The sequence below is a fragment of the Leiobunum rupestre genome, chromosome 4 (genome assembly GCF_980474605.1).
Source record: "Leiobunum rupestre chromosome 4, qqLeiRupe1.1.hap1, whole genome shotgun sequence".
Classification (NCBI taxonomy): domain Eukaryota; kingdom Metazoa; phylum Arthropoda; class Arachnida; order Opiliones; family Sclerosomatidae; genus Leiobunum; species Leiobunum rupestre.
In genome coordinates, this window is record NC_143387.1 from 59,272,030 (window position 1) to 59,297,768 (window position 25,739).

The window sequence follows — 25,739 nt, forward strand, 5'->3', positions numbered from 1 at the left end:
AATTAATAAAGCCCAGTTAACGACTGATAAAAAGTAGAATAACTTGACTACGTTAAGAATTATAAACAACAAATATTTGTATTAATTTGTTAAAATAATTGTACTTGTTTTATTTGAAATATAAAACTGAATAGCAAATGGTCTGGTAAGAATAGTTTAAAAGGTTTTAATTTATCTACTTTTAGCTGCAGCTACCGCGTTCCACAGTTCCACTGACCTCTATCAAAAACCAAACACGGCTAAGCCTAGGTCTGCAGACCACGTTTCTCAAGATTTTCTTCGATGAAATAATTTCTCTTAGCCTCACTAGATGGCGGTCTAGTTACCCGTGGTGCATTCGAAATTTTCCCTGTAGTCGCGGGAGGCGGAAAATTAACAAGGCCTCCCTATTTAACCCTCCCCTGTCGCACGGGGAAATTGCCGCCCGAGAAAAATTTGTTCGCTGATAATTTCGGTTCATGTATTTCTGGTAAAAGTTGATGAAGAACTGCGGACTAAAATCGAAGGTTCGGGAACCACATTTTCAAAACACGTTTTATCTTCGACAGATTTACAACTCTTTGCTTATACGATTTATGCGTAAACCTTTTGTAGCAAGATAGATGCCAAGAACATTTATTAAGTTTAAGATTGTTAAGTGATACATCACCTTTCATTTTTGTTAAAAATATTTGACTGTCTTCATCTTTAAGCGCAGCCAGCTCCACGATCAGATCAGAAATTTTCTGTAACGATTGCTCTTCAGGATTTTGCACAATTTTTTCTTTAGATTTATGTTTGCAGAAAATGCAGTTTTCTCTTTTAAACACACTAGACATAATTATAAAACAGCACAATATACACTTTAGCAACTATGCGCCTCCAAAAATGATAACGAACTGCCGTTATTCCTTCAAAACAAAGCTGAGAAACTGCCCTTACCCATTCTCTTTTCAACAAAATTGCCACCCGACACTGGAAACCTTTGGTAGCGGTCGAGCCGACCTTAACATAATAACCCAAGTAAAATGGCCCGTCGAAAAAACTTTGAACCGAACTTTCTCTTTTCCATATATTGGAAATAAAATAGGGTTTCTAGTTTCAATTTATTTATATATTTTCTTTAAAGAGTATTTCGAATTTACACGAAATATATTAAATTTAAAATCGAATTTTTGTATTATTGTAAAATGAGGTATGTGTTATTTCTTAAGAGGTTTTTAGCTTTCGTTTGATACCTAATATCCCATATTTATGAAAAGTATTGAAGATTTCCGCTAAGGGTGGGCGGGGCTGGCTTTAGTGGCTCCCCCCCCCCCGCGGAAATAATCAACTTAGGACGTTGAATATTTACGACCTATTGTCAAATATAAGCGTTTAAAATATTCATTTCACTTTAAATGAAATAATTTAAAAATTAAACCATAATTAAGTGGTTAGGGTGGGCTAGCGCCCCCCTGACACGTTTGACGAACTTCCACCATCGAAATTCGGATTCAGCTCATTTTTCTGAAGAGAATGACACCTTCCGCTATATTCTTTCATGAACGTGCAAACGACAGACATAGCAGCAGGGACTACAATAAAAAAATAGAGATTTTTTTGTAAATATGGGGGTATTTTTTTAAATATAAAGCTGTTTTTAAAATATAAAGTAATTTTTAAAATATAAAGTCGTTTTTAAAATATAAAGCACTTTTAAAATATAAAGCACTTTTAAAATATAAAGCACTTTTAAAATATAAAGCACTTTTAAAATATAAAGGTGTTTTTAAAATATAGGGTCTCTGGTTTTGTCCTTTTTCCATTGGTATGCTTAGGAGAAATGATTTAGGGTGTACTCCATTTTTCCTGCATTGTAGGAGAAAGTTTTGGTTTATTTGCTGTCTCCCAATACATAGGTGCAGGAAATAAACATAAAAAACTATCCTTGTAGGCTGTAAGCAGTGGCGTAGTCAGAAATTCGTCAAAGGGGGTCGAGGAGGGGTGACAATTTAGTACAGTCAAACGTAGGCCTAATGGTGGCGGTGACACGGAAATCCCCCTTGTCTACGCCACTGCCTGTGAGGTATGTGTTACTATAGTGCGTTTGTACCTTCCAGTATTACTATAGTGCGTTTGTACCTTCCAGGTAGGTAGTACATTTCTTAAACTGGCCTCGAATGTCTTAGACGAATTCGCCTTATATTTTGAAAAGTAATTTATATTTGAAAAACGACTTTATATTTTAAAAACACCTTTATATTTACAAAAAATATATAAATATTTTTGGTTGAAGTTCCCTTATAGTCCTAAATTCTTATAAAAACGATTGAAGTTTTTAAAATGACAGACATAGTTTATACATGGTTTTGAGATTGTAAGACGCCTCATTATTGTGTCTAGATCGTAGGCGCTTCGAAGAAGGGATCCAACTACGTCACACGCGACTGCGACTAGAGGAGCTCTCGATTTTCTGACGGAGAGACAAACCGAAACGAGGAATAATCACCCCTTGGGCTGGTGCGGGACCAATTTCGTTCACTAAGAAGACTTTATCAACTTTATCGTTCTACCGTGGTGGCATCTGTCTCTAGCGGTGGCAACTATATTGCAATTAAATTTTTTCGCGAATCTGATGCGAAATTGAAATGTATGATTACTCGTAACAATCAAACCTTTGAAGTTGTTTAAAAATGATTTTATTCTGTCAACACGATCCTTTTTACCTCTCCGAGGGGACTTCGTACCCTAGGAGGGGTTATAAACCACCGTGTCTGTCTGTCAGACCTGCGAACGCGTTCGCATTTTCCTTAGAATCAGGGAAAAGGTTTTTCCAAAAGCGACCTCTTTTTGTCATTGGGTGTAGTATAATTTTTTAAACGGCCGGGATTCTTGCACGACAGATGAGCGTTCTACCGCAGAACCACGGATACAGTTACGCTTCATTGAAAATTAAAAACTCTTGCGAGGATATTTATATTTTGGCTTGCCAACTTGTTAACTCAAGTTACGGTGAGTTAGCTAATAATTATTTATTTTTAGCCATATAACTTTACAAAATATAGATGGCGCTACCGCCTAATTATAAAGATGAATTTCGTAGTCTTATCAGAACAGGTCCCGCTTAACCATGGCAACCAAAATCGTAATTGTAATTCTAGCAGTATTATTCCCAATTCAATGACGTGTACCATTATTATTATTCGTCTGGCAACGCTGTTTGACTTTGAAGACAACGAATTAACCGGCTTCCTTAAGTACCTTTCCTCCGCAATAAATAAATCTATAAACTATTACAAACGAATTTATTATTTTCATATTTTTAGTACTTCTAATATAAAATGGCTCTCAACAAACTAAGTATCGATTCGTTAGATTTAAAAGAAAAGAGAGTTCTGATAAGGTAAAGGTCATATTGAACAAGAAAATGTTTAAAAATTTTTAACCATAAATAAATCAAATATAGAGTTGATTTCAATGTTCCACTGAAAGAAGGAGTTATAACGAATAATCAACGGTACTAAACCTATAAATTAATTAATGTTATTTACAATTATTTCTTAACGAATATTCAAATCACAGTATAGTAGCGGCACTGGACAGCATTAAATATGCCTTAGAAAAAGGAGCAAAATCTGTGGTTCTTATGAGCCATTTGGGGCGACCAGATGGAAATGTGGTGGCAAAATATACCCTTAAACCAATTGCTGATGAACTGAAACGATTATTAAATCGGTAAAATGGCAGTACATAATAGAAACAAGTGTCAAATGAAGGAAATTTTTTTTTAGGGACATCACTTTTTTGAATGATTGTGTTGGAAATGAAGTAGAGAGCTCTTGTGCTAATCCCACTCCTGGCTCTGTAATTTTATTAGAAAACTTAAGGTTTCATGTTGAGGAAGAGGGTAAAGGTGTTGATACCCAAGGGCAAAAGGTTAAAGCAAGTTCTGAAGCCGTGGCAACGTTCAGAACTTCGCTAACTAAATTAGGAGATGTCTATATCAATGATGCATTTGGCACAGCTCACAGAGCTCATAGGTTATAACAGACAGTACTAAATAGCTGAAAACTATTCATGAGTTCTGAACCTTTAAGAGAACGGCCTAGAACTAAGCTGTGACGTCACGCAAAAGTTCTGGATAGTTCAGAACTTTTGTACGAATAGTTGTGATTCAAATTAGGATCGTACGATTTGACGTACGCAGCCTGATGTGCAGACGAATTTTAGAGATTTCCACCTTGAGTTCCAGCCAGTACTTGCTCTTGAGCAGGTAAAATTTAGAACGGTTCAACAAGAGGTTCTTGTCTGCGAATAGTTTGCATTTGGGTAGTTCTAGAATTTTTTTTGCCGAATAGTGCGCATGGGGACTAGTTGAACGGTTCAGAACTCACGAATAGTTTTCAGCTAATGTATAACAAACAAAATAACTTGTTGTTTATTTAATAGTTCCATGGTTGGTGTTGAGTTACCTCAAAGAGCCGCTGGATTTCTTTTGAAAAAAGAATTAACCTATTTCGCAAAAGCTCTTGAAAAACCAGAAAAACCATTCCTCGCTATTCTTGGAGGGTTAGTTTACCAATTGACAATGATGTGACCAAAATATAACTTTTAACTATTTGCATAGTGCCAAGGTTAAAGACAAGATTCAACTTATTGACAATATGCTTGATAAAGTTAATGAAATGATTATCGGTGGTGGAATGGCATTTACTTTCTTAAAACAATTGAATGGGATGGAGGTAAGTCTTAACCCTACTGAAAAATGATATAATACCATTAAATTTATTTTTCCTAAGATTGGAAACTCTCTATACGACGAAGAAGGAGCGTCCATCGTATCAAAATTGATGGAGAAGGCGAAAAAAAATGGAGTAAAAATACATTTACCAGTTGATTTTGTTACTGGGGATAAATTTGGAGAAAATGCCATAGCAGGGACTGCAACGGTTGAATCTGGAATACCAGCTGGAAGTTTGGTAAGAAAATATTGGCCACAATAGAATATTAAAAATTAATAATTTCATTAACTTGCAGGGTCTGGATTGTGGACCCGAAAGTGGAGAAATATTTAGCCAAGCTATTGATCGGGCAAAAACTATTGTTTGGAATGGGTAATTGATTTGGGCTTTTAGAAACCCATATATATTATAATTATATTATGTTTTAGACCGGTTGGTGTTTTTGAATGGGAAAATTTTGCCAAATGTACCAAAACTATCATGGATCATGTGGTATCAGCAACGGAAAAAGGAGCTATTACAATTATTGGGGGAGGCGATACTGCAACTTGTTGCGCAAAATGGAAAACTGAAGACAAAGTTAGTCACGTTAGTACAGGAGGTGGAGCTAGTCTGGAACTGTTAGAAGGTAAAACAATCAAATATTAATGATATAATTTAAATTAAATTGCTTTCAATTAACAGGTAAAACGCTGCCTGGAGTGGCTGCATTATCAGAAGCTGCCTAAAATGACTCCCCAAACGAGTCTTTTAGAAAGGGTATGTTTGTTAGTTGTTGAGAAATGTTTCCAGTTAAGGTAAAATATATACAAGTTGTGATGTATAGTAAAACATTGTATTAATTTTGAGTTTTAGAATTATACAAATTTGACAGTGGCTTAAATTTAGATCCTTATTTATAGAATTTAAAAAGTAATACAATTAGATTTTCATTAGCTTTCTAAATATATTGATATTATTTTCCCAAGATTAAAATAAAACAATGCAACAAACTTATCACAGGTTTATGAGTTTATTTAAACGCGCACTTATCAATAAGTTCAATAAAGTGGAATGATATTAAAGCATGATAGCTGTTAAAAATTACTTTAGTAGCGATAGGGCCAGTTAAATATTTCCCATCCCTTCTACTTCATTTATTTACAATTTTAGTGTATAAAACTGCCCTAACTCCATTTTTACAAAAAATTTGAAAATAATAAAATTTAGCTTTTTAAATAGTAAATAAAAATCCAACCAAGTGGATTCAAATAAGCTTTTGATGAGGGTGTGGGATAGTAAAATTTTTGACTTAATTTCCATAGTTTCCATTTTTTTAAAAATTAACTATATATAAATTTTTTTTAAACCTTTAAGATGAGAATAACAAAATATAAAATCACTTGAAACGTTCTATAAACATTAAGTACAGCAAGAATAATTTTTTTAAATGACCTAAATAATTAACCCTGTAATTTGATAATGAGGCTAGACATAACTTTTCCTGAGTGAGGTTAGTAATCGAAACTAAGGAAAGATATTTTTTAAAACCGTTAAGTTTAAATGTAAAGATTTTGAGCAAAAAATTATAAATTAACAAAAATCAATTGGGGTTTCACTATGCCGGAGAAATTCTGATGATAATTGAAGAGGAATGGTAATAAAAATTACACCATACCCAGCGATTTTATGTGTAAAAGCTTCTCAAACAGGTTGATTACGGTGGGACAAGGCCTGTTGGTCTATATGAAACAAAAATTATTCATTTGCCCGTAAAACGCAAGAAAACTTAAGCCTATGTGGAAAGAATATCTCAGTTTACATTGATTTGGCATGCAAATGTAGTCAGCTCGCGAACTAGAGAGATGAAAATTTAATTAAGGGTATTGAAGTTCCATCTTCCAAGTCATCATAAAAATGAAATGGGTACACACAACGTCTTTTAAGGTGCAAAAAGAAGCCATTTTAATTAGAAGGAAAAGTTCCTTTACTGTGTGAGTAGCTTAACGTCTGAGGCAATGGTAGACCTCGAAGCTGAAATAATGGACACATAATTCTTAAGCTTTCTGGCTATACTAATGCGACGTGCAAACTCATGCAAAACTTGGATGGTTTTCTTTGATTTACTAAAATATTTATACAGTGCTACTACAAATACAAAAACTAGTCGTATTTACCCGATAAAGGACTTATGGGAGGGTTTTCTTCATCTACAACCATTTCTGCCCATCTCTGACGGTTGAGAAGACCATCTGTATCTTCATCAACAGTCCTTTGAGGAAATGAAACCCCATCACCCACACTAAAAAAAACGAATATTACCTTCAATTAGAAATGATTTGGTTTTATGTATCACCAAAGTATACAATATATCTCTTAGAGAGGAGCAATCATATCCAAATACTGCTAAAGTACTTGTACCTTCGCAGAAATATTTCACATAGTGATCAGGGCTGGCGCGATAAATTTTGGGGCCTTGTGCAAAACTTGGTTGCGGGGCCCTTTAAATAATAGTAGTTCTAGAAAAAAATTTAGAGCATTTTTAAATTTTAAAAATATTTTTTTTTATTCAAATATTTTGCGTGACTTTTTGGTTGCAAAATCTTTGATTAATTCATCATAGTTAGCAGTTTTTGTTAGCTACATCATTTTCTATAGATAATATTGCTAAAGATGCAAGACTTTCTTCATTCATGGTTGATCTTAGATAGTTTTTTTATCAATTTAAATTTAGAAAATGATCGCTCGGCGGATGCAACTGATACAGGATTTGTTAAGAGTATTGTTAAAGTTATTAAAATATTAGGGTATACGTCGTTCAAACTATTTTCAATTAAATACTTTAACATTTCATAACTAGTTAAAACAGAGCTAAGAATAACGTTCCTAAATATTTTTAGTTCAAATAAATCTTCGCCATCGATATCAGTTTCTATACTAGGCTTGTGTAAGACTAAAAATTAACTTGAACCTAAAAATGACGTTACGATCGTCATTGATAAATATTTCCAATTTGTAGCGGGGCCCCGATTTTTCACAGCACCGCGGGGCCTGGTGCCGTGAACACCTTGCACCTACCTTCCCGCCGGCCCTGATAGTGATTTTTTTTTAAACTATTTAATCAAATGAATAAGTGAAAATCCATAATTTGTAATCATACATTTTACGTTAAGCAGGGTAATACAAACAGTACATTTTAAGCCAAGTTATGGTGTATGCTTTTGCGATTCAATGGGAAAATTGGGTACATTGAAAACTGCCCGTGAAGGTACACTTAAAATTTTTATGGTCTAGATGGATACTTCTATCATAAGAGATAAATTATGAACTTATGGCATCACATATAAATTGAATTAATTAATTGTATTAATTCCAGCCCGAATGATTTCACTTGGCTACTATGTTTCTTTTAAATTTATTTTATTAGGTCTACAAAGATTAACTCATGCAGTGTCAATTATAGTATCCGACCTTAAACGCATTTATTACTATTATTAAATTTTGGTTGAAATACACCAATATGAATTAAATACTAGCAGTACAAGCACGTAAAAAATTTTGTGAATATTATAAAATTATGAAGAGCAGCATGTGTTAACAAAAATCATGCAAATGGTCTAATATGCAATGGTAAGTTCACAAACCTACTAATTAAACTGTGAGCAAGCCTTATTACTTAAAAATAACCACGTATATTTTTTAAAATTAACAGAAGGTAGTCAGTGACCTAAAATATTTATCTTAACATAGTATAGCTGACCTGGGTGGCTGAGCAGTGTTGCCCATCGAGTTGTACGAGTTGCTCACTTGATTGCGAGTGGGATAATGGACCCCGTCACCAAGGCTGGCATGGGGGAAGGAATTAATGCAAAACTTACTACTATCAAAAGTCAATAGACATAAACAGAGTCTAGAACTATCCGTAATTTGAGAAACTACTTTCTCGAAATGCTGTCTACCCCCTTCACAGCGTGATACAACAAAGGGCATTGCATGCGGTACATGAGTAAACTGGTTTTGTAATGTCACTCTTTACCGAGAAAAGAAGTAGTTTACTGTGTACTACATTTTATATTACAATTTATTGTTGAGGAATTAACCTAATCACAAAGCTTATCATTAATGTCTGAGGTTTAAATTACCTCACATGTAAATTACAGTAAAGACTCCTAAAAGTAACCAATGATAGAAAGTTGCACTGTTTAATTGCTCAAGCTACCAAGGAGATGGTCAAACACATGGTATCAAAGGAAAATTTCCTCTACTTCCCACCGAGACTGACATATAGCAAATACAATTTTTCCCTAGACTTTTACACTTGTTTGGATTGGTTAGTTTTTTAAGAGTAACGGGAACCAAGGGTTTGCGTGTCAAATTACAAGAAAACCATTGGCAAAGGAGAGAAAGACTCAAATGCTAGACTTTCTGTTTATGTCTATTAACTTTGGCAACTATATTTTATTTTACGCCCTCCCATTTGGAATTAGCGTAGTATTGAATGACTAAGTAACTATTCTACAAAAAACAAATAAAAATAATGCTTACCTAGTAAAAACTGGCAAAAACCACTTGCGCTTATCATCTCCAAATATTTCCAAAAAATTGCCATGCCTTCCCAAACTAAAACCATCTTTATCAGGTCCGCATCGAAATACAGGTGTGCGGAAAGACTCTGAAGTTTCGATTAAAAAATTAGTGACTTGGCATCAATAATTATTCCATTTTAGTAAAATACCTAGGGTTGAACGATTAACTGTGACAAGGTAGCAATGGTATCCAAAAAGTGAAATTAAACTAATAGCAAACATAACAGCTACAAAGAATAAGAAAAGTACGTGAAACTTTCCAATTCCTTTCCCTTTTGGATCATTCTACAATAATAATTTAAACAATTAGATAATATCTTTCTACATCATGAATATCAAAAGAAAAATAGTGATCAGTTCATTATAACAATAAAACGTCACTTTACTATCGTTACCGTCCAAAACATGATGAAATACTGAAGGGATGTTGAAGCGATAATTATACAATACAATAATGAATAGCCCAAAAAGAGAACAAAAAACTTGTAATTTGTAAAAGAAACACAATTGTTCACCCTATATTTATAAGAAATGAAAATTTAGCTTGACAAGTCAAAAGGGCAAAAACTATTTAAAAAGTATACCATGGACAATGATGGTCCATTTTTAATACACATCTAAAAAAATTTGGAGCTTGAATGTTTTAATTTGAAAAATATCAGTAAAAATTTTAATATTGTAACTCACGCTCCACAAACGGAACAATGGTGGGCTCGATCTGGTTTTACATTGTGACATTTTTCACAATATCTAACTCCTGAAAAAAAAACCAGAATGCTCAATATAATTACACAATTTAGGTTATGTAATTTATTTATGTATTATAATTACCCCCATTTAAAGTACGACAGCTAATCGGGAGATCACGACTAAATCTTTCTAAAATTTGCTTTTGTACTTCCTCATTAGTTTCCTTCTCTAATTTATCTGCCTCTACGGGTGGCAGATAAAACTGTAATATTGATAAATTTATTTATTACGAATAAGAAAACAAATAGTCCTTATTTTTAAATTAAGAAGTAAAGATTTTTTTTCATCTCAATAGACTTGCTTAAATTTGTCTTGGACTAATACTAAATTCTCCCAGAGAGAAAAAAAATCTCTAGATCACTCACACCTACACCTACAAACTTAAAAGATGGAAGATACCTGTTTGGGCACCTTTCCTATGTTTGTGAAAATTGTTTGCCAATAGGACCAAATGAACATTACGAAGGAGGCATGATACAATATTAGGTAAAAAACTATAATGAAATAAATCAGTCTATGAAAAAAAATACTTGTAGAAAACTCAAGTCAGAAAAGTCAACTGTGCCCAAGGTTATCATTATTATTAAATCAAAAAGCACCATCCTGAATCAAAAGATGGGACTTTTTGGATTTATTTAAAAATTTGTTTTAAGGACTTTTCATACATAGTCCTTCTAAAGTAACTTCTAAGATTTTGGCAAGTGTTTGACCCTTCAGCCTAAATAGTTATCATATTAAAAATTACCTTTTTCTACAATACTTTCAACTGTAACTGAAATAAAAAATAAAACTTCTGAAGTTACAAAGTAAAACATACTTAGATTTTAACCTAATATGGTCACTCTAAATTTAATTATTACTGGCTAGTAATACCCAACATAGTTATATCAAAACATGGATTAAAAAATCAATAAGAATTATGCCCATGAAGATAAATAGTTTGACACAAAGCTTATTTAAAATATATCTTCAACATTGCTGTATTTTTTTTTTAACCAAATTGAGGTTTTCAAGCCCAAGAACTAGAAAATCTGGTGCAAGGCAATTTGAGGAAGCAATGCACCTCAGTAAGGCTGTGCCAATAGAAATATATGAAACTAGTGTGGCTAGTAGCTCTGGGAACCTTGTTCAAATCTAATCTAGCTGATATTTTCCACAGAACGGACCTTAATCATAAAGTGACCTAAAAATACTTTGCTAGGAAACTAATTAAAAGTACAGGGTAGTTTCCTATAAGTAGATATTGGTTTAACACTCTTTTTCACCAATTCCCATTATTGTATTTTGACAAGTAACAATACAATTTTACAAAGGCCCTAAAAAACTTCCATACTTACAAAAACACAACTGAATGACATAGGCGTAATAAGACCATCCTACTATGGCTGTAATAAATACCACAGGCAACCATTTGAAAATACGAAGACAAAATGAACACTTAGAGCCCGGTTTAAAGAAATTAGAAGGCATTTTGAATATTAAAACATATTTCGAAACGCGATAAAACTTTGATACACAGAAACACTCAACTACTCGCAGTGATCCACCATTTTTTCTATCTACTATAAAGGGGGGGGGGGGATGAAAATCACGTGTTCGAGGTCAGGCAGGTAGACTTTTAAAGGTTACCCTTTTGGGGTACGACTAAAACAAGGAAAACGAGGAAAACCCGGAAAACGAGGTAAACGAGGAAAATGTAGGAAAGCTACCACATAGTAACATGAGGGCTTAGTCACACTGCGCCCAGCAAGTAAACCGCGGAAACGAGGAATTTTTGCCGTGCGATAAACAAACGACGGAACAATTAAATTACGGGAATTTTCGTTTAATTAAGGGTGTTTATGAAAATTTTACGTTCTCGTAAATACGATAATTTAAATATAAAATCAGAAAATGTAATTATAACATTTGGTTGCTAAATCCAGGAATAAAGTAAAACGAGGAATTTTTGTAAGCAACTAAAACGAGGATTTTTTTAAATCATATACAATCGCCGTCGCGTCGGGCGATAGATGCCGCTAGTCCTGCAAATGGAGAAACCACGGAAAAAATTAAATTACGAGTGTATACGAGTAATTAAGTTTGCTTTTTAAGATTCTAAATGCTAATTTTCGCGTTCTCGTCCCTACGATACTTTAAATTTAAATCAGAAATTTGTAATTATAACATTTGGTTGCTAAATCACGGCAAATATTAAAACGAGGAAAAATGAAATTATTCGAATTTGAAAGTAATTAAAGCTATTTATTAACCATTTAAATGTTAATTCGAGTTTCTCACACTTACGATACATTAATATAAATCAGAAATACTTTGCTACAACCAATTTCTTTGAAAACCCGGAAAATCTAAAACGAGGAATTTTTGCAAGCGACTAAAACGAGGATTTTTTTAAATCATATACAATCGCCGTCGCGTCGGGCGATAGATGCCGCTAGTCGTCCGGCGGCTGAATATTTCATTCAAAGTGTGTTCCTTCAAATGGACAAACCACGGAAAAATTAAATTACGAGAATTTTCGAGTAATTAAGGGTGTTTTAGCAAAATGCTAATTTTACAATACTTTAAATATAAAATCTGAAATTCGTAATTATAACATTTTGTTTCGAAATCGCGGTCATAGTAAAACGAAGAGAAAAAACTTTAAAAATAAATAAATATCAAAGGAGCTGATACTTCATGGATATAAAATGTATTTATTAAAATCTTCGGGAGCTTTCAGACCGTGGTCCTTCGTCTACATCGTTAATAGAGAAAATAATTATACGAAATTATTTATTTATTTATTGAACATTTTAATTTTAAATTGTCTCTTTCAAGCCTTCACTACGTTAAATTAAACGCTTATTACGGACAATTCCTTTAGAAATCGAGGAATTGACTAAAACCCGGACTTTTCCGTTTTATACAATCGAAAACCTGGGTTTTCTTAACGCTACCACGTAGCCTATTAATACTTCCGTAGCCTCGACAAGTTTGGTCAACTTCGACGTCTTAGATCAAAAGTTATGGCGCTTCGGAATCCGCGACCACCCAATATTTTGGTATTAATGGAGCTTTTACCCATGATTCCTTTCGAAAACCTGGGATTTCTTAACGCTACCACGTAGCCTATTAATACTTCCGTAGCCTCGACAAGTTTGGTCAACTTCGACGTCTTAGATCAAAAGTTATGGCGCTTCGGAATCCGCGACCACCCAATATTTCGGTATTAATGGAGCTTTTACCCATGATTCCTTTCGAAAACCTGGGATTTCTTAACGCTACCACGTAGCCTATTAATACTTCCGTAGCCTCGACAAGTTTGGTCAACTTCGACGTCTTAGATCAAAAGTTATGGCTCTTCGGAATCCACGACCACCCAATATTTCGGTATTAATGGAGCTTTTACCCATGATTCCTTTCGAAAACCTGGGATTTCTTAACGCTACCACGTAGCCTATTAATACTTCCGTAGCCTCGACAAGTTTGGTCAACTTCGACGTCTTAGATCAAACGTTATGGCGCTTCGGAATCCGCGACCAACCAATATTTCGGTATTAATCGACGCTTTTACCCATGATTCCTTTCGAAAACCTGGGATTTCTTAACGCTACCACGTAGCCTATTAATACTTCCGTAGCCTCGACAAGTTTGGTCAACTTCGACGTCTTAGATCAAACGTTATGGCGCTTCGGAATCCGCGACCAACCAATATTTCGGTATTAATCGACGCTTTTACCCATGATTCCTTTCGAAAACCTGGGTTTTCTTAACGCTACCACGTAGCCTATTAATACTTCCGTAGCCTCGACAAGTTTGGTCAACTTCGACGTCTTAGATCAAAAGTTATGGCGCTTCGGAATCCGCGACCACCCAATATTTTGGTATTAATGGAGCTTTTACCCATGATTCCTTTCGAAAACCTGGGATTTCTTAACGCTACCACGTAGCCTATTAATACTTCCGTAGCCTCGACAAGTTTGGTCAACTTCGACGTCTTAGATCAAACGTTATGGCGCTTCGGAATCCGCGACCAACCAATATTTCGGTATTAATCGACGCTTTTACCCATGATTCCTTTCGAAAACCTGGGTTTTCTTAACGCTACCACGTAGCCTATTAATACTTCCGTAGCCTCGACAAGTTTGGTCAACTTCGACGTCTTAGATCAAAAGTTATGGCTCTTCGGAATCCGCGACCACCCAATATTTCGGTATTAATGGAGCTTTTACCCATGATTCCTTTCGAAAACCTGGGATTTCTTAACGCTACCACGTAGCCTATTAATACTTCCGTAGCCTCGACAAGTTTGGTCAACTTCGACGTCTTAGATCAAAAGTTATGGCTCTTCGGAATCCGCGACCACCCAATATTTCGGTATTAATGGAGCTTTTACCCATGATTCCTTTCGAAAACCTGGGATTTCTTAACGCTACCACGTAGCCTATTAATACTTCCGTAGCCTCGACAAGTTTGGTCAACTTCGACGTCTTAGATCAAACGTTATGGCGCTTCGGAATCCGCGACCAACCAATATTTCGGTATTAATCGACGCTTTTACCCATGATTCCTTTCGAAAACCTGGGATTTCTTAACGCTACCACGTAGCCTATTAATACTTCCGTAGCCTCGACAAGTTTGGTCAACTTCGACGTCTTAGATCAAACGTTATGGCGCTTCGGAATCCGCGACCAACCAATATTTCGGTATTAATCGACGCTTTTACCCATGATTCCTTTCGAAAACCTGGGTTTTCTTAACGCTACCACGTAGCCTATTAATACTTCCGTAGCCTCGACAAGTTTGATCAACTTCGACGTCTTAGATCAAAAGTTATGGCGCTTCGGAATCCGCGACCACCCAATATTTTGGTATTAATGGAGCTTTTACCCATGATTCCTTTCGAAAACCTGGGATTTCTTAACGCTACCACGTAGCCTATTAATACTTCCGTAGCCTCGACAAGTTTGGTCAACATTGACGTCCTAGATCAAAAGTTGTATCAAAAGTATCGCGGAAAAAGTAAAACGAGAATAAATGAAATTATACTAATTAAATCACGGAAAATAATAAAACGAGGGAAAATGAATTATACGAATTTGAGAATAATTAAAGCAATTTATTAATCATTTAAATGTTAATTCGAGTTTCTCATACTTACGATACATTAATATAAATCAGAAATACGTTGCTAAAGCCATTTTCTTTGAAAACGCGGAAAATCTAAAACAAGGATTTTTTGCAAGCGACTAAAACCTTGGAGGAATAAAACAAGTATACAGGAGTTGCGGAGAACTGCGAAATCGGTTTCGTCAGTGACCGTGATCTCGCGCGATTCGGAGGGGTTCAAACGCGACTAGCGCCAGCTGCATTCGGGATTTTGAAACTATTCTCATTTTATAGCATTGTTTTCGCGTCGTCTGGTTTGTTTTATTCCTCCAAACAAATACGAGTCATTTTGGAAAAAGGCGCAAAGAATTTAGAAATGTTTCAAAACAAACCAGACAACGCGAAAACAATGATATAAAATGAGAATAGTTGCAAAATTCCGTATGCAGCTGGCGCTAGTCGCGTTTGAACCCCTCCGTCTCGCGCGAGTTCACAGTCACTGACGAAACCGATTTCGCAGCTCTCCGCAACTCCTGTATACTTGTTTTATTCCTCCAAGCTAAAACGAGGATTTTTTAAATCATATACAATCGCCGTCACGTCGTGCGATAGATGCCGCTAGTCGTCCGGCGGCTGAATTTTTCATTCCGAGTGTGTTCCTTCAAATGGACAAACCAAGGAAAAATTAAATTACGAGAATGTTTGAGTAATTAAGGGTGTAATGAAGCAGCTAAATGCTAATTTTACGATACTTTAAATATAAAATCAGAAATTTGTAATTATAACATTTTGTTTCGAAATCGCGGCGAATAGTAAAACAAAGAGAAAATAAATTATACGAAATTATTCATTTATTTATCGAACATTTAAACAAGGATTTTTTTTTAAATCACGGAAAACTAAGAAAAATAAATAGCGAGAAAAACGCGGAATTGTTGATATAACACGGAAAAGTTATATTGATTATATTTAAGCGGCGTGTTCGTTATTATTTTTAAAAGTGATTCATGTGCGGAATAAAACAAAAAGAATGTTTTTTTATATATAATAGGCCTATTTTCCTCTCGGGATTGTTAGGTAATCGGTGTCCATCAGGCCAAAGATAATTTAAACTCGTACCCTAGATTCGAATACTGAGAGCTTTCCCATTGACGGTTTTGTTACGAAGCGTTTACCCTTTTCCGGCACGTGACCTCAGAAAAATAGGGCTCCATCAGTTGCGGTAAGGCGCAAACCATGGAGCGAATTTTTTCTGAGTTCCAGCGGGAAGTGGGTAAACGCTATCGGCAACGCGCGAGAGAGTGATTTCGAATCTAGGGTACGAGTTTAAATTATCTTTGATCAGGCTGCATGAGGATGGCGAAGACATTGCTCTTCGTGGATCTTCTACTGCTTTGACCATTGTCTTCTGATCGGAAAGCCCTGGATGGATATCATCTGGCGATGAGAATCTCGTTCACGACTTTGCGCGAGGGATTCAGCGATTGGTCTTTTCTTTTAAGTTGACCAGGAATCCTTAACGGTACTTATGGATTCTTGGTTAAGTTAATAGTGATATTCGAGACCGACTTCATCGCGCATTCTTTTACTGTCGTATTGGCTTAGACATGGCACTTGGACTGTCAGAATCTTGAAAGTTAGAATTCTGAAGTTTTTTCACGCCGTCTTCTGGTTTGGTTCTGGGGTTTGAAATAAAAACTACTGGTGACATCATGTTTTATGTGGGTCATTGGTTAATTTAAGACTCGTGTATTGTGATGCTACGGATGACGTCGTTTTATCTAGGAAAATTAGCTCGTGGTTGCGGGGGGGGGGGGCTTAGTGGGTGTCGGGATTACTTTTAGTATCGTTTCCAAGCGGAAACTCGTGGCGCACCCTGGTCTTTAATACAGAGTACAAGCGGGGGAGAACGCTGAAGACCGTAGTATCTATCGCTGTAGCGAGTGACGTGTTCTTGACCTTGCAGGATTGGAAAATCACGCTTTTGTTGGAGTCTCGTTACTTGGTGGTAGGTCTGAGGTCTGCGAACATAAAAATGGTTTCATGGGATCGCTGTGAACTGAGGGAATGTACGTATTGCACCACGGTCATATGACAGAGAGAAAAACACTTTAATTAACACTATAATGCGACGGATTTAATTTTAGCTTTGCTGAAGGCAGGGATTTAGTTTATATTTTATAGTAAGTACCCTGTTTAATTAACTCTCTCAATTTTATATTTTATAGTGGGGGTTCATTGAGTTCTATCAGATTTATAAATTATATTCAATTTGTATGTATGGTTAAAAAGTTATTTAAGTATTTTAATTTATCATTAATTTTAATGTATATTTTACAATGTGATTAGTTTTATTAAATAAAGCTCAAAATTCTAAGAGGTTAAGAGTGCGGGGAAAAATGTAATAACTAAAGTAAATAAAAGACAGAAAAATAAAAAAAGGAAGTATTTGGGGGAAAGTGAACCTGAAGGGTTACACTTACTGTGTACATTCTACACCTACGTAAAGTTTTCCCTACACCAATTGGTGTTGGCTTAAATTCTCTAATATAAATTTTCCTTGGAATGCTCGCGCCACTAACAGATTTCGCTAGCTATCCGGTGATCTAATATAGAGAGACCAAGATGAGGAAAAAATGTACTGATATATTTTTAAGTAATTAAACTGAATAATTATATGCTGTAACATTTTAATAGGTTAATGTAATATAATTCTAAATAACCCCCATTTGAGAATAAATAACAACTTATGCTATATCTCAATGAATATTTTAGTGAAAAACCGAAAACAAGAAATAGATATTAACTTAAGATTTAATGTTGATATTGATGACATTAAGGTTCTACTCGATGAATAATTAAATGATGCAGTTATTAGCAAAGTGATGGCCGTATATTTCAAAAAATATAATTGTGTAGAGTCTACGTGTACCATAAAAATAGGTAATCTTAAACTATCGTACGCAAAACCTACGATAATTTGAAATTTTCAAATAATCGTACGCAAAACGTGCGATATTTTGAAATTTTCATATAAAACAATTTATTCGTTAAAAACCTGATACTATTGAAATCTAGATTCCGCCAAAACCATATTTATACCGTATAAATCAGCTTTCTAATTATAAATATAAATTGTACGCTAGATTTTTCCCTACTTTTCCTCTAACCTCACTACTGTGTTTCATATCCGAAACATATTTTTGGCCTAAAATATGCAGTCATGGTAAAACCCAAAAGCGGGCGAGCCGAACCTTTTAAAGCGTACGATAATTTTAGCGAAAATACGATAATTTCGAACCCCTGGTACGATAAACACTTCTTAAAAGGTTGGCAACACTGGCAAGGCGTCACTAGATTCAGTGCGTGTTTGTTTCGCAAATGGATAAGTCTGGAAACGACGAAGAGCGCGTTTCTCTAGAAGAGTTGGTAGAACAACTAGAAGAAGTCGTTTTGACCGACGGGAATAGCGAAAAAGCCACAATGGTAACCTAATTTGAAGAATAATTTCTTCCTATGCTCTTATACTCGAGGGGTCGGACATTCATGCGAAATCCCGTACGTTTATTTCAAAATCCGAAAAAAAATCCAAGCTAGAAAACAAAGAACAAAATCGAAATCCATCGCAAAATCCGGTACGAATTCTGGAAATCCCGTACACTTTTCACCGAATGTCCTACCGCTCGCTAATACTACATACAAAAGATATGTTTTTTCTTGATGGTTTCACTCTTAAGTCGCTCGAAAGTGAGGGGCTAACCACTTCCCGTAATCGGTGTACACCCTAACTGTAATGATTACGTAATCTTTCGTACTCATTTGTAATCTTCGTACTCATCTGTAATAGCCCGTAATCATTATGAAATCACGCGTAATCATATGTAATCATTTGTAATAGCGCGTAATCATCTGTAATCACGCGTATTCATTGGAATTCTTCCGTACTCAATTACTCATCTGGTCTAAATATTGTGATCATTGTTGCCTGTGTACCCATCGTAATCATTCTGTACTCATGAAAGGGAATATAACCTCAGGCATTTGGCCGCTTCTCCCTTTGGCTTTATAAGTGTTGGGCGCCACGGCGCACTAAATTATAAAAATTGTAGGGGTCTTCCATAAAGATTGCCCTGAAGGTTATATTCCCTTTAATGATTACGTAATCGGTGTACAGGCAAATTCTTACTGGTTAGCCCCTCGCTCGAAAGGGAAATGGCACTTGATCAGCGTGGGAAATAAGGTGGTGGCAGTGGGCCTAGTTTAAAAATTGCCCGGACCAGTTTATTAATTAAATCGGAGGGGGTTAGTGGTCCACTGGACCACTTAATTAATTCGAGTGGTTTTATTTTTTGTGTGATTCTGCTTGAGTATTTTGCAATTCGTACATGTAGATCCAAATGTTATATTATTCTTTGTTAAAAACGGCTAAAACTTAAAAGTTTAAATGTATCAGACGACGTGCATTGGTCATGGCCCAGTTTATTTATTCTAGGTCAGGGGGTCACTGGTCACATATCCACTTTCGTTATTTCCCACCTGGCACTCGATACCATTTTGAGGGTGGACATATGTGATATACATTGTATTGTAATAATTTGTAAAGATATCGTGCTGTTTCCAGAGGGTTTTCTGAAGTAAATGACAGATAACAGTAACGTTTAACATTTCTAACTGCCTTGTGTCTATTACCAGATGTTCAAGTAAAAAAATTATATTTTTGTAAAAATTAAATTTAACTGGAGAAAATCTCATGGTATACACAATTTTATTACCATGAGATTATCTTCAGTTTAATTTAATTTTTATAAATATTTTATACTATGGTAATTAATAAGTTCAATATCTATAATATTTTTGGGTCGGCAAATGAGTGATGGCAGAGAGAATTTAGATAAATCTAAATTATCTCTGGTGATGGAAAGGTGGCACACTGCAGTGGTGTAGCAATGATTAGATGGGCCCATTGCCAATATTTCTTTGGGGCCCCATGTACATAGGCACGACGGCCCCGCCAGATAAACCCTCTCGGGACCCGAGACCTCGATAAGGCCCAAGCCATTTTCCGCCCACGCCGCCCTATTGTTTTTGACTATTTTGTTATGTTACCTTAAAATATTTTTTAAAACCACCGAAAACATTTTTAATTACAGTTAAGAGCTTTTGAATATTATACTTTGCCGTCCTTGGACGTATTCGTCATCGAAAACACGGATTGGAAAACTGATCGAGCGGACGCTCCTTACAAGAAGCGCGAGACAACTTTTTTCGGTTTGCAAAAACATATTTACGCTCTGGCGAAGTTTACGTCCGAGACTATTAAAACGATCGTAATTTGTTTTAATTATATACATAGAAACATAAGTTTCTAACTTATCTTTGTTGAGTATGTCAATTAGATTAATTTCCATAACGAGAACTTGTCAAAAAGCAGACGACACTAAGACGTCATAGTCGCCAGAAAGAAGAAACCATGTTATGTCATACCCAATCGGAACCCGATAATTACTCACTCAAATAGTTTCTATTGGCTCAGCTGAAATTCACTAACCAGAACACGTGATCCTAGCATAAGCAATAAAAATCTACTTAGATTATTTATTTAAGACTCGGTTAAGACAATAGTTGGAAGTCCATATAATTATGTGGTCGCTCTCTGACAAGATCTCATAAGAAAAAATTATGAAAAACCATACATACTTATTGGAGTTAAGTTTCGAACTTATGATAGTAACATAATCGATCATAATTTTGCCTTAAAAGTATTTTCCTTCATGAAACCAAGAACGGATTTGTGTACCTAAGAACGTAGAAAAAAGACAATTCTGGGATCATGAAGCAGGGTTGTTAATGTTTTTTGGGTTTTTCTAATCAAATAAATTGATTTATTTGATTTTTATAACTAAAATATTTGCATAATAAAATGTATTTGAGACGCCATAAAATATTTCGAAAAATTCATAGGAAATGACGTCCCTAAAGGTACACCAAACGGGCGCCCCTTTGGGTCAACATGACCCAAGTGTCTCGCGTAGTTACGCCCCTGTCGCGGTGAGAGGCATTATGATTTACTATATTACATATAGTCGAAAGCTAGGTTAGTAAGGCTATTGTGATTTTATTGTTTCCCCCTTTAATTAGACCGAAGAAAATGACGTTAAAGCTGCTGCACAAAACCTTGTCAAAGAAAGCTTGTTAAAATTAGATATTTTGACACATGAACGTCGTTGCAATATTATAAATTCTCTTAGTATTGAGGGAAATGCTCTGAACAGAGATTCCAGAGCGGCGTTATTAGAAGGGGTATACGGGCCGGGCCCAGAACTTTTTGGGCCCTCATTAGATGCTATTTTGAGGAATATAAGTAGAGTTCAATTATTGGTAAGCGCAGAAAGCGGCACTGCTTAAAAATATCATAACAATTTTATTTTTTAATTTTGTTAGAAACAACATCTAGCCAGTGGATCACATGGGTGCGGAAGTGAGCACGGAAGTGGGCGTAGTGGGGGACGCGGAGGTGGACGTAGAGGTGGACACAGAGGTGGAAAAAAACCCTATTCTAAATAATATTTTTTTTTGTATTTGAAGAAATAAATTAAGTTTTTATTTATTTATTTATTTATTTATTTATTTATTTATTTATTTATTTATTTATTTATTTATTTATTTAAATAATTATTTAAAAAAATGTTACAAATTGATTGGTCATATTTTTTTGTGCTGTAATGGTACTGAAGTTTTCAATAACGTCATTGAAATCAATATTTATTGGTAAATAGCATTATTGTATACAATGCAGGGGTGGCCCTAGGCACAGAAACATTTGGCGCCCCTTGGCTTTGACCTAACAAGACGTTACAGTCCGTGGCCTTTTAGCATGACCAGAAAATGACCAGATTTAAGATACGTTTTGTATATATAAGCTCTCCCAGTATACCATATATTCCTGCAGTTTCACTTCAAAAACTGAGTTTATTAGAGCCCTTTCTTTGTCACTAATCTCACTCTCGTTGTTTGGTTTTATTCCATATTTTAATAAATACCCCTTGTAGCAAATCAGTGATCCTTCTTGAACCTGACTATACTGCCTATACTCATATCTCTAAGATGTTTCTTATGGTCGAAAAAAAAACAATACCATATCGTTAAAATTAAATTTCCCTTTTGGGCCATTAAAATTTCTTTTTTTGAACCCCTATTTCCCTTGTATTCCATGTATTATTTTCGCATTTGAAAAGGGTGGAGGGGATACCACGGTAGGTATAGCATAGGAAAAGGGGGAGGGAGTACCCAGGAAATTTTCAATAATAATAATAATAATGATAATATTTATTCGCCCTAATAATTCCCTTTTATAACAGGGAGGAACCATACCAAATGATTCGCGAGCACAAATTCACAAAATAAAATTCAAATAAGCATATAAGTATAACATTCAATTAGTTACTTTAAAGTTAAAATTGCGTTAAAAATAACCGATTTCAGTATCGAGAATAGTTAATATCAATGTTTACACCGTTCGTTGTTTTCGACTCGCCCATTGTAACAGAACACGTATTGTTTCATTAATGCGCCAAAAACAAGGGCTAGGGTCCAATCCCAGCGCGGTAGAAAAGTCATTCGACCTTCCACTTAAAACGTTTCTCGCGCTCGAAATTTCTTCACAATCAAATAAAACGTGTCCCAGATCCTCTGTTTTTGCACCGCACAACTGGCATGAAGGATCACCATTAAATATTTGGGAAAGACGAAAAGCTGTTGGCAAAGATGACTTCCGCGATTGTTGCTGTAGCAATTTTCTACCGAAGGGCATTCTTTTGCTGAGTATATCGCGAGGCTTTGATGTTTCCCTACTTCGACTCTCCAATATTCATTCGACGACTGCGCGTATAGGAAGCTTCAAATGAAATCCCGCGGTAGTTTCCTTTAACTTTTGTTCTAGATAGTGGCGTGAGAAAGAGAGCAAAAAGCAAAGGCGATAGCGGACAACCTTGCTTTAATCCAGTTGTATTTCGTATGTATTCTGTTTCCGTACTGCCGAGAAAGTACGGCCCTCAAGGGGTCGGAGTGTGCAATAACTGGTGGCTTTACCGGGGAGTCGGGGTCCGGCTCTTGTAACCCATAAGGGCGGTGGCGCACTGGGAGATGTTAGCTCCGTCCAAAGGGTCCTATCTCCAACCTCCGACTTCGGTCAGGTGTGGGCTGGATACTGGGCTTCGGCACAGGCTAATGGAGAGGGGCTGGGCAAACTGGCCGCCTCGGCGGATTGAGTAGCCTGCTGTGGGGCTGCGAGCCTCCGTATGAGGGCACGGCGGACCCATCTCCCGGCCTTTTGGAGTTCCACTGGGATCTCCGGTGCCATCTGTGCCGGGTTATGCGGGCTGCCGTGTGCCCGCCGTTCCCCTTTAGGAGCTCTTTCCAAAGGGCTTGGCTCCCTGCCCTTTGTGGGTGGGGTGCCGGCCGGAGTTGCTAGAGCATCCGTTCTCTATCCCACTGCTGTGTGCGAAGTGGCGGGCTGGTCGTCCCATTGTTGCACCTTCTGCTGGGTTGAGCGGCTTGCGTCACGGGAGCGACCATCAGTAGTAGGGGGACTACTACCCATGCTGGTTTTGTCACCTGTCCGGGTCTGTGGACGCTGGCGTAGGGCATTCTGATGATAGGCCTCCGGTGGTGTGGTTCTCTGTTTTACCGGTACACCGGGCTATAAATTCTGACAAAATGCCGAGAAAGTACTTGTACATGGTATTTCCATAAATGGCCGCCAAATGCTTCACAAAATCATGCGGAATTCCAAGCTCCTTGAGAGTTTCCCATAGCTTCCATCTATTTACCGAGTCGTAGGCTTTGTTCAGGTCGAGGAATGCGATATAAAGCGGACGATTCTCTATACGGGCGATTTCAATTAATTGAGAAAGTACAAATAAATTGTCCGCTTTTCTTTTATCTCGACGAAACCGTTTCGTAATTCACCCAGTAATCCACGAAAGTCCACGAACTTCTCCAGTCTTGACTTAAGAATCGACGCGTATAGTTTCGAAAGGCACTTAGAGAGTGCAATTGTACGATACGAATCCAGATCCAAAGGATCCTTTCCCCCTGCTTTAAACAGTAGCCGAATTAATGTAAGAGACCAATCTGAAGGGATTCGATTGTTCCACCAATTGTTCACGGTATTCGTCTAATTATCAATTTGCGATCGCATCGGGCGGGTTTCGAACCCGAGACCGCCTGCTTGACATGCGGACGTCCTACCACAGAACCACCGATACATGTTACGGTTCAATGAAAATTATAAGCTCAGCTTAAGCGGAAGCGTTTATTGCAAATTAACAGAGTATTAAATTTCGGTTTTTAAAATAGAACGAAATTTCGTGTTCCATTTAAATTATTGCATCGAAGATATTCTAATGTAACGTCTTCTCTGTTGATTAAAAAGAATGCGCCGCCCAGGTTTCGAACCCGAGCCCTTCTGTATGACAGGCGAATGTTCAACCACAGAACCACCGATACATATTACGTTTCATTGAAAATTATAAACTCAGCTTAGCGGAACAGTATATTAATGGTTTTTAAAGTCTACATTTTTTAAGTATGAAATTTTAAAGGTCAAATCTTGTTTTAGCGCAGTCAGCAGAGATAAGAGGGTTAAAGGGTGATCCACTTTGTTAGTTTTTTGTTATTTATTTACGGGTTTTCTAATCGTCTTAAATATAGTTGCTATACAGCGAAGGCGTTTATTTAACGTTTACTGATGTACGAGCGGTCGTTTAGTCAAGTGGCTCTATATGCTTTGTTGATGGTAATGTTTTTGCTTCTTGTTAATGCATTTGGTATGGATATTTAGATATCTACGATTCCTGATACAGGCATTGGTTTCCTGGGTTTGCGAGTCAATATATGATATTGGAAATTGGACGGCATTGGTCTTTTTCATGCGGTATGTGTCACAACGTCAACTGGAAGACTACGAGTCGTCCACTACCAGATGTTGAAAATGGCTATTCTACGTTATCTTCAGCAAGGGCAAGTGTTGAAAAATGAGCGTTAAAGGTGTGGCTATAGTATTTCGTAAGCGAGAAAAATACAAATACCCTCTGTAGATATTTCTTTCATTAAAATTTGCTTCGTATTATATTCAACTGATAAACTTGTACTGTAAACAGGGTTTAATTCAATTTTGCATTGTTATAGTACGTCTAACTCACTGTTGTAACTACTTAATTTATAATATTCTGAATAAATTAAAATTGGTCGTTTCGTCTCAATTATTTTAATGGTAATTAAAATTTTATACCAGGCGGGATAGAACTGGGATAACATTTTTAGCAAATAACTCTGAATTGCGGAGATATATTTTTAAGGGTTATCTCGAGAAATTAATACCACTAGGGACGATTCTTCCGAGGAGAGGTATATTTTGGCTTGCCAACTTGTTATTATCTTTATTTGCATGGCTTATTTTAATAAACTGAATAAATACGGTGATCATTAAGTTGTCTTTGTGTAATCTGAATTGCGGAGATATTTCTTTAAGGGTCGTCTCGATAAATTAATACCACTGGGGACAATTCTTCCGAGGAGAGGTATATTTTAGCAAGCTTGCCAACTTGTTAACTTTACTATATTTTAAAAA

General features: G+C 36.1%; 3 protein-coding genes across 12 annotated transcripts in view; 2 read left to right on the forward strand and 1 right to left on the reverse strand.

Annotated features, from left to right (window-relative positions):
• Positions 1 to 25,739, forward strand: part of LOC149948516 (serine/threonine-protein kinase Nek8-like) — a 260,812-nt gene that overhangs the window by 109,981 nt on the left and 125,092 nt on the right. The gene's annotated exons all lie outside the window — the stretch shown is intronic.
• On the forward strand, positions 3,127 to 5,699 carry Pgk (phosphoglycerate kinase). Its single transcript, XM_090173552.1, has 11 exons — positions 3,127 to 3,218; positions 3,288 to 3,364; positions 3,428 to 3,478; positions 3,544 to 3,696; positions 3,753 to 4,001; positions 4,411 to 4,530; positions 4,589 to 4,703; positions 4,761 to 4,940; positions 4,999 to 5,075; positions 5,132 to 5,331; positions 5,388 to 5,699. Exons 2-11 carry the CDS (start codon positions 3,303 to 3,305, stop codon positions 5,429 to 5,431), a joined length of 1,251 nt encoding a protein of 416 aa, XP_090029678.1. The 5' UTR covers positions 3,127 to 3,218; positions 3,288 to 3,302; the 3' UTR covers positions 5,432 to 5,699.
• LOC149948523 (palmitoyltransferase ZDHHC2) lies at positions 5,697 to 11,570 on the reverse strand. 8 transcript variants are annotated; one of them, XR_016480660.1, is made up of 14 exons: positions 11,356 to 11,570; positions 10,764 to 10,790; positions 10,418 to 10,512; positions 10,100 to 10,220; positions 9,956 to 10,025; positions 9,853 to 9,885; positions 9,655 to 9,784; positions 9,418 to 9,553; positions 9,228 to 9,354; positions 8,443 to 8,526; positions 6,860 to 6,984; positions 6,617 to 6,716; positions 6,505 to 6,539; positions 6,218 to 6,424 (listed from the first exon to the last, which is right to left on the reverse strand). XR_016480660.1 is itself a non-coding variant. In XM_090173553.1 (12 exons), exons 1-12 carry the CDS (start codon positions 11,486 to 11,488, stop codon positions 6,670 to 6,672), a joined length of 1,128 nt encoding a protein of 375 aa, XP_090029679.1. In that variant the 5' UTR covers positions 11,489 to 11,570; the 3' UTR covers positions 6,218 to 6,669. The 8 variants fall into 8 exon arrangements, 5 of the variants coding, with proteins under 5 accessions (XP_090029683.1, XP_090029679.1, XP_090029681.1 ...); XR_016480659.1 differs by having other exon boundaries at positions 6,218 to 6,539; XR_016480658.1 differs by having other exon boundaries at positions 6,505 to 6,716.